General features: G+C 48.6%; 3 protein-coding genes across 3 annotated transcripts; all 3 read left to right on the forward strand.

Annotated features, from left to right (window-relative positions):
- Nucleotides 1-1,513: 1,513 nt before the first annotated feature.
- On the forward strand, nucleotides 1,514-2,108 carry LAJ45_04993 (uncharacterized protein; the record flags this gene model as incomplete). The annotated part of the gene is made up of 4 exons (XM_046114567.1): nucleotides 1,514-1,594; nucleotides 1,697-1,786; nucleotides 1,867-1,904; nucleotides 2,000-2,108. 4 exons carry the CDS (start codon nucleotides 1,514-1,516, stop codon nucleotides 2,106-2,108), a joined length of 318 nt encoding a protein of 105 aa, XP_045972116.1.
- Nucleotides 2,109-4,322: 2,214 nt separating this feature from the next.
- Nucleotides 4,323-4,872, forward strand: LAJ45_04994 (uncharacterized protein; the record flags this gene model as incomplete). The annotated part of the gene is made up of 4 exons (XM_046114568.1): nucleotides 4,323-4,371; nucleotides 4,424-4,444; nucleotides 4,515-4,738; nucleotides 4,825-4,872. 4 exons carry the CDS (start codon nucleotides 4,323-4,325, stop codon nucleotides 4,870-4,872), a joined length of 342 nt encoding a protein of 113 aa, XP_045972117.1.
- Nucleotides 4,873-5,279: 407 nt separating this feature from the next.
- LAJ45_04995 (uncharacterized protein) lies at nucleotides 5,280-7,551 on the forward strand (the record flags this gene model as incomplete). Its single annotated transcript, XM_046114569.1, has 5 exons — nucleotides 5,280-5,389; nucleotides 5,457-5,783; nucleotides 5,845-5,970; nucleotides 6,035-6,946; nucleotides 7,008-7,551. 5 exons carry the CDS (start codon nucleotides 5,280-5,282, stop codon nucleotides 7,549-7,551), a joined length of 2,019 nt encoding a protein of 672 aa, XP_045972118.1.
- Nucleotides 7,552-9,098: the final 1,547 nt, after the last annotated feature.

The raw sequence follows: 9,098 nt of genomic DNA on the forward strand, positions 1-9,098 counted from the left end.
TGCAATTAACGTTTCTCGTCCTCTCCTACCTTTCCGTAGCGAGGGTAAAAAAAAAAAATAAGAAAAAAAAATATTGCTAAGAAGCAATTCAACAGCGCCCGGGGGGATTCGAACCCCATCTCTTCCGGCAATGGTTCCTACAGCTACCCGATGGAAGCACATTATGCTACTATGCTACCGGACCTGTTGCTCGAACAGTGGTTGCTGGGGCGGATAGTAAAGATCCATTGATTGCAGATAAGGTTGAGGGGGATAGGGAAAGAAATCTACTTATTACATCCAAGGGCACTCCGTCTCGGCGTCTGCTTTAATAAAACAGTAAAAGACTACAATGCCACGGAATTTTCTCGTGTGTATCTACGATGCCACACCCAAATGAATGCCACAGCAGGTGGGACTTTGCCCAGCTTTACACTGGTGATCAGTAGGGTTCGAAGAGGGTTTTATTGAATGAATCCTAGTTAATTATTGCGACAGGAAAACCGTCAATCAGCTGCCACCTTATATTGACATTGCGACTTTCGACCTTCGGCCCTCGACCCTCGATCCTCAACCTTTAACCAGCTTCCGACTGAGGAAGTGCTGAATTAAGTGGGGGGTGTCTTTTAGGCCTTGGAGTGCACCGCCATGCATTGTTGATAATGTGCTAAGTTGTATTTATCCAATTATGGTGAGGCACACAAGAAGCTTCAGTCGCTGTGGCATTCATTTGGGTATGGTATCGTAGATATACCGCAAAATCTCAGTTTATTCGGACGGTTGCCAAGAGCGGTGTTGGCTGTAAAAGGCTCTGATCTCTTCCTTTAAGGGTGATATTTTTCAGCTCCTCTGCCGTGCTCTTGGCAACCGTCCGAATAAACTGAGATTTTGCGGTATATATATAAAATCCGTGGTATTGTAGTCTTTTACCACATAACGACCTTTCGGGAACTTTCTTGACGTCGTACATGTACTACTTGGCGTCTACGCAGTACGCACATAGTGAGGTTGACTGAAGCTATTCACACGACAAGCCACAGCCACATATCCCAGCTCGTGAACAGGCTATTGGCCAGCTAAACAGCTAACGTTAGTGAACCCCTCCCCAGGAACCCTGACGGGCTCCATCCAGCTTTTAGCCACGCACGCAGGATGTAGGAATGATTATCATGCTTAAATAATTCTATTTATAAACACCCCTCCTCTTTCCGTCATAGAAGGGCTGCTTTCAAAAGTTCAAAAGATGACGTCCCTTTGAAAGGCCTAGGTAAATAACTTCACCAAAACTCTTGGGAGGCGTCGTAAGCCCTTTCTAGGCAAACCCCCCCAAACCGGCAACCCACAGCCACACCACGCCACGGCGCGAACAGAGCTCCCCGGGGGGTTGAGGGAGCAAGCCAACTTAAATCATCGACGACATGCTCGCTCGCTCGCTCCCCCATTCCCCATTCACTACTGGCATACATACACGCCTCTACTACTACAGTTAAAACGCCACCCTTTTTTCAAATCACCCACTGACTGATTGATCACCATGTTCTTCTTCTTCGTTTGCGGAACCCAGGACTTCTCGTCGTCGCTCAAGGGGTATGAGCATATCCGAGCTAGATGCCCAGTAAGTACTTGGTAACCAGCGTCACCTTCGCGCGCTACGCACTCCACCCCGGCGCGAGAGGGAAACCCTTTTTTTTTTACTGACATTTTTGGGTGAATGCAGAGATGCCATAATCCTTCAGTCGTCGCGATCAAGAAACGGGACTTCTTCACGTTCTGCTTTATCCCGGTTGTTCCCATCGGCTGGGGCGAGGTAAAAAAAAACCACTCCACCCAGCAACAACCAACCAACCAACCAACCACTAGAACCGAACTGACAAACGCGAATTCTAGGAGCTCCGCTGTGGCATCTGTCCGTACCGTCAAACAACGTTCGTAGCCCAACCCCCCAACCCACAACCTTCACAACCTTCACAACTGAAGCGCCGTAAGTCGATCGCTAACATTTAGTAATTTCGATATATAGGAATAAGGAGCAACTCATGCAGATGCAGCACCAGGAGGGGCCTCCTCCGCCGCAACAGTACCCGCAGGGAAACGCCCCGCAGTATCAGCAGCCCGCGCAGTATAAGTAGTCGGGCGAGCGGGAGGTAGGGGAGTAAATAAATAAAATGCTGCGATCGTTTCTTCATCTTGCTTGCCGGGATGCGCGGTGAGAAGATTAAGGTGTGCGCCGGAGGCCGGCGTTTCTTTGCAGGAAGATCAGGGTTCTCGCCTATCCGGCCGGCCTTCTTTTTTTAAGCTTACTTTTTTCGTTGTGCGTGTGGTCGTACGGTGACTGGCATGGTAGAGATTGATTATCGATGGCCATGGGCTATATGGAATCATTCTCGTTCGTTTTTCTTTTCCTTTTGCAGGGTTTCCCTCCTTGGTAGAAATTTTTTGTTTATTTTTCATTTTTATATTCTGGTATGTCTATTTTACTTTTTCTTTGTTACTTGTTACTTGTTACTTGTTACTTGGGGTAATCACGCACGTGAGAAGGGGTTGTAATGTAGGATCTTGAGCTTGAGCTTGGGCTTGGAAATATAAGGGTTTCTATTAGACAATCAAGTTCTATCGATCGATAGTGGGTGCTTGGATGCTTGAAGGCTTAGGAAGCTTGGGAAGCCTGGGGGGGGTTAAGCTTCAATGAAACGCTTGGGACCAAGAGACAGGCGCTCTGGTGGATTTAAAGGATGCTTGGGACCAAGAGATATGAGTACGTCGGTGGTTGAGAAAGCGTGGGATGACAATGTGGGGTTGCTTTAGTGGCTTACGCCTCGTTTATATTGATATCTCTACATAGAGCATAATAAATAAAGAATAATTGATTTGCCGTAGCATTTGGAGGTATCGTCTTCAGCGCCGTAAACCATCGTTTGATCTACAGCATGGAGCATACTGTATCTCTAGGGCTTCCCTGAACCAACGACCAACTGAGGTACAAAAGAGTACATATAAGTACTGACGTACAGCATACGTGACTGTCAGCTACGTATACTACAACTGTGGAATTATGTAGGTGGCGTGACAAGCTGTCCTTAATTATGTCGTATAAAGCTCTAGAAACCGGCCTACTAATCCTATTATTAATATCACCATCGTCCCTTCCCGCACCCAATAATTTGGTCTTATTACAGTTATTGAAACATGTGCTGCCGAAAGGCAGCTAGTTGGAATTCGGCATAAAAATGCATATCGAGGATCTTGCTCACGCTTAAATTTATGTTTATTTCGTTTTGGGTCGAGGTGGTGCATGAGGGGATCATGGGATGTCACTCACTCCTTCAAATCCACTGTAGAGATTAGTAGATTACACGACTAACCGATATTGATGTAGCTACACAACTGTGTTCTTGGCCATGTACACCAGGTGTACCTGACTAGCTAGCGCTGGTATCTTCTCGGTGAGGGGATTCTTCCCCTAAAGCCAATGCTCCTTCATGAAGCCCTCACCACGCGAGCGTATTCTCGCTACCTCTAGCCACTAGAGAACCGTAGAAAGAAACAAATACTGAGTTACAATCTCAAATAATCCCGATCCACTCCGTGTTATTCCAACACCAACACCGCTCAACCCAACTGATGAGGCGAATGTAATGAATATCACTCATCTTCCAACCTTCACAATCTCAAGCCCCCATAACTCCGCCGTCATTGTCGTGTGCCCCTCTCCCCGAGTTTGTCCGGGTGGATATTACGGGAGGGCGCGGGCTCCCACTTTTCATGTCCGATATCATACCAAGCGAAGCTTGATGAGCCTTGGAAGGCGCGGCTAGACGGCTTTCGGGATGGTCGGGGCAGTTTAAGCTTGCCGAGAACGAAGGGGGGAGACCGAAGCGAGGAGTGGACTCTTGGAAACCACGGAAACATGAACCTTCGGAAATTCTCAACGTCGACATCGGAGGGGAGAGGTGAGATGGCCATGACAAAGGCCATGTGTCACACCAATCCCAATCTCCCCAGTACATCCTCTCTGCCTGCCTGCAGTTAACTACATACCTACATCTTCTCGATTCGCAATTTCTGCCAATTAAAGTAGAATGCCATGTTACACTGCAAGCAACTAAATGTTATTACGCGCTTGAACAAAAACACGATGGTAAATTCTCGCTTCTTTGATAGGGCTGGCCGGCTGGATGGCTGGTCAGAAATACATAGCATTGTTATCGGGTACATCTTTTGGTCGGCGGCGATAGAAGATAAGGGAGAAGTGTTACTCGATCAATTCTCCTACAGACTGCGGCTATAGCCGAATCGGAGACTACCATGGTTTCGTTCGCGTGGGGACCCTGGCTGGCTTTGAGATGTGGCTTGGGCTGGGAGTGAATAACTCTGCTCTTCGACTTTGTGATTGTGGGTAGTTGTGGTGGTTTGCAGCTTTTACTTTCTTTCTTTTTTCTCCTAGCAGTTAACTGTGGAATCTGGGGTATCATATCTACTGCCACTCTACTATTTCGTTTTTCCGACCAACTGCTAATTTACCTGCCTACTTCTAGAGGCGACAGGGCTGCTGACTGGGGCTGGTCCTTATCTACGGCGTGCCTTTGCAAAACCTAATTACCAACTGCTACTCAACTGCTACCAACCCAATACGACTGCACTACACTGTGCTCTACCTACTCAGCAGAGTAATCCCCACAAGCATGCGATAAGCCCAAATACGACATGGGCATCACGACGGGGGGCCGTTAAGCTACCGGTCTCGCTTGTCAACTTTAAAGTGCGTGCATGCATGGCAATTAATATTAGCATTTTTCTCTCCCAGTACTCTACTAATACAGCAATGATCAATTCTTGTCTTATCAGTCAATTTCTCTTCTACCGATCTCTCCCGTTTGGAGTAAGGAAGTGTAGAAATCTTTGTGTCCCCCCCGCGGAAATTCATAGGAGATAAAATTTGCACTTTCTTAATTGTGTATCTCTATCTATCTGGTTAACTAGTACCACCATGGCGGTGGGACCTTTGAGATCGGAATACTGGAGGGAATTCCCCGGGAGGTTTTCCCAAGATCGGGAGCAGGAATGCAATGGATCATAGAGACACCTGGTCACGGGAGAGGTGCAGCAGATAGAGTACTCTACATGTGTAGATGTGGATACAAATATATTATGAGGGGCAGCAATATACAGAATATATAAACCTCTTGATCTGCCCGGCCTCATTGATCTCGATACCCACCATCCTGAAAGCTAACAGCCCCGGATTACTTATTATATCTTCCTGATCCGGCGGAGAAGACAACGTCTGCGACAAACCTACCATGACGACCACAACCGCCCCCCTTTCCCAGGCATTTGGGTATGGGATAATCATTGGCCTCGGCTTTCTTTTCGCCTTGGGTATGATTGCGACTACCTGGGCGCTCAAACGGTTCGTCTCATCCTTTTGCTTCCCTCTCTCTCATTGACCCATACTGACAACAACATAACAACAACAGCTATCAGAATGAAGTCCAAACCTCAGAAATGTTCAGTACCGCCGGTCGTACTGTTAAGACCGGTTTGGTAGCCTCCGCCGTCGTAAGTTCATGGACATGGGCGGCAACGCTCCTGCAGTCATCGGGGATCGCATACAAGTACGGAGTTTCGGGCCCGTTCTGGTATGCGAGCGGTGCGACAGTGCAGATCTTGTTGTTTGCGACACTGGCCATTGAGCTCAAGAGGAAGGCGCCCAATGCACATACGTTTTTGGAGGTTATCAGAGCGCGATATGGCGCCGGGGCGCATGTGACGTTCATGTTCTTTGGACTGTGTACTAATATATTGTAAGTTGCGGTGGATTACTATACGAGTGGCTTTGGGGGATTGGTATTGACTGTGCGGCAGGGTTACGGCAATGTTGTTGACTGGCGGGTCTGCGGTGGTTACTTCTTTGACTGGTATGAGCACAGCTGCAGCCTGTTTCCTCTTGCCTGTTGGTGTTATTATTTACACTCTGTTCGGTGGTATCAAGTAAGTTACAATCACACCTCAGCACTCGCACGAATATTGCTAACCACCTCGCTCCAATCCACAGGGCAACCTTCCTCACAGACTACATTCACACCGTCGTCATCCTTGTCATCATCTTTATCTTTGCCTTCACCACATATGCCACCTCCCCGCTCCTCGGCTCCCCTGGTGCCGTCTACGACCTCCTTGTCGCAGCCGCTGAGCGCCACCCCGTCTCCGGAAACGCCGGCGGGTCATATCTCACCATGCAATCCACCGAGGGCGCAATCTTCTTCGTCATCAACATTGTCGGCAACTTTGGAACCGTCTTCTGCGACAACGGATACTTCAACAAAGCCATCTCCGCCTCACCTGCCTCCGCGCTCCCCGGATACGTACTTGGTGGTCTCTCATGGTTCGCGATCCCGTGGCTGTGCGCGACGACAATGGGACTTGCCTGTTTGGCGCTTGAGACCAACCCGGCGTTCCCGGGCTTTCCGGCGAGGATGTCGGATATCGATGTCGAAGCTGGGTTGGTGCTTCCGAATGCAGCCGTGGCACTTCTCGGAAAGGGAGGTGCGGCTTGTACATTGGTCTTGATCTTTATGGCTGTTACCTCCGCGACCTCTGCTGAGCTTATTGCTGTCTCGAGTATCTTCACATATGATGTCTACCAAACATATGTTAACCCCAAGGCCACCGGAAAGAGCTTGATCTACATGTCGCACTTGTGCGTTGTGATCTTTGGTTTCGTGATGGCGGGATTCAGTGTGTTGCTATGGCATATCGGTGTCTCCATGGGATACCTGTACCTTCTTATGGGAGTCATGATTTCCAGCGCCGTGCTCCCCGCATCATTGACGCTCCTATGGAAGAAGCAAAACAAATGGGCCGCCACCTTCTCCCCCATCCTCGGATTGGCCTGCAGTCTCGTCGCCTGGCTTGTCACCACCAAGGTACAGTTCGGTGAGATCACCGTCAAGAGCAGTGGATCAAAGTAAGTTTTTTTACCCGTTCCCGCGATCATTGACACTACATTTTACTAACAACCACCACAGCATGCCCATGCTTGCCGGTAACGTCGTCGCCCTTCTCTCCCCCGTCGTCTTCGTCCCTCTTCTAACCTTCGCCCTCGGCGCCGACAACTACGACTATGAGTCCATGCGTCTCATCCGCAAGAGCGACGACGCCGACATTGCCGCTGCCGCGGACGTCGACCCTGAACTTTTGCGCGGCCAGCCCTCGAGCTCCGATAACTCCATCGCTGAGCAAGAGAACCTCACCAAGAGTGCCAAGATCGCGCGCATCATCACTGTGGTCATGACGCTGTCGCTGCTCATCCTCTGGCCGTTCCCAATGTATGGCAGTGGATATGTGTTTTCAAAGAAGTTCTTTACGGGGTGGGTCGGTGTGGGAATTGCCTGGTTGTTTTTGTCGACGATGATGGTCGGAGTCTACCCGTTGTGGGAGGGAAGAAAGTCGATGGCGCATACGGCGAAGAGTATCTATTTGGATCTGACGGGCAAGAGGGGCCCGATGATTCAGGGCAGGATGGCGGCCGTGGAGGCGGATGGGGATGAGGTGGTGAAGGAGAAGAGTTGAGGGGGGAGGAGTGTTTGAGCGTTTGAGCGTTTGAGCGTTTTTAGCTTTGTAGATAGTTATGATTTATGTTGTCGGTTTTTAAATTTATTAGTTTCATTGAGCTTTTGGGTGTTGCTGTTCATGTGCCTTGGGCTTGTGGTTGGGCCTAACTGCGACTTTGCGAGTATACTTTACAAGGACTATCCTCTCACCCGGAATTACTAAATTGTGGACAAATTAGTAGTCTACAGCGGGCCAAGCTACTTCTGGAAGTATATTAAACCGCACTTTGCTGTACGATCAATTAATTCGCTAGTCCTAGATGAGATGAGTAGGAGGTTATAAGATGTGTCATTATAATAATAGTTGAGTCTTCAACAACAGCTACCGGCAATCTTCACCAGATAGCACAGCTATTGAACTCTTGCGCTCATATAAATTTATATTTTAAGCTGACAAGGATTTCCTCAGATAAGCATGTAAACAATCGCGCAAATACTATGATTCTCAGAGAGTTGAATTCCTTTAATCAAGTATAAAAGAAGGAGGCTAACTGTAATAATGCTATCAACAAAGAGGAAAAAAAGGGCCGCCCATCTCGCCGACCAATCCATCCATCCGTCCGTACCATTCCAACCCGTCCACCCGCCCACACAAACTCCATCGCGTCATCAAGAAAAAAAATTCCGTGGAAATGCAGGTGCTGCAAAAAAAGAAAGAAAAATAAGGTTTTTTTCGTTTTTTTCGTTTAATTCGTTCACTCATTAGTCGCATCGCAGATCAGATCAGTGTAGATCTACCAACCCAAAAACCCACGTTAGCAACCAAAACCCCCACCTCAGCTACATAGAAACAAAAAAGTCAACAACCAAAAACCCACCTTAATATCTAGCTAGATAGCTCAACGGAAGCAGTTGAGCCCACAGAACCTGAACCTAAAGTGCGGTCTGACACCATGCTTATTCGCCGTAACGCCGAAGCCCGCGCGACCGCCTGCGTTGAAGTGTTTGGAGTAGCTGAAAGGCATAGCTTCAAGGTATGTGTAAGCTTTGGATAGTTTTGGTAGTTTGGTTTGTGATGATGATGATGATGATGATGCGAGATGTTCAAAGCGAGTTGAGTTGGGTAGTAGGTAAGGGTGGGTGGGGGGTGGTGGCTTTATATTTCTACCTCACCCTCCTATCCTCCCCGAGGAACCCTCCTTTAGAATTGGAATGGCTGAGGGAGGTGTTGTCCAGCGGCTTGTTGGCGCCTCTCGAGACCTTGCATGATTCGTGAAGCACCAGTACCGGCAGCAGCTGGCAGTGGTGCCAAGAGCACTGCACAGCCTCAGCCGTGGCGTTTGCGATTTGGAATTGGTGGATGCGAGGGTCCGTGCGGGTGCTGTACTAGATCTCTAGTACTACCAGTGTAAAGTAACGTCACGACTTCGCCTGCTTGACGATGCTGAGGCGTGCATGTTCTAGAGTGTTGGGGGAAGATTCTAGGCGATGTTGATGCAGGCCGGGAAAAATTGATATTGGATGTATACTTGAAGTGGAGAGAGGTCACTAGGAGGGCAGCTTTTT

This window comes from Morchella importuna, assembly GCF_003444635.1.
Source record: "Morchella importuna strain M04M26 chromosome Unknown Morimp01GS013, whole genome shotgun sequence".
In the NCBI taxonomy this organism is placed as follows: domain Eukaryota; kingdom Fungi; phylum Ascomycota; class Pezizomycetes; order Pezizales; family Morchellaceae; genus Morchella; species Morchella importuna.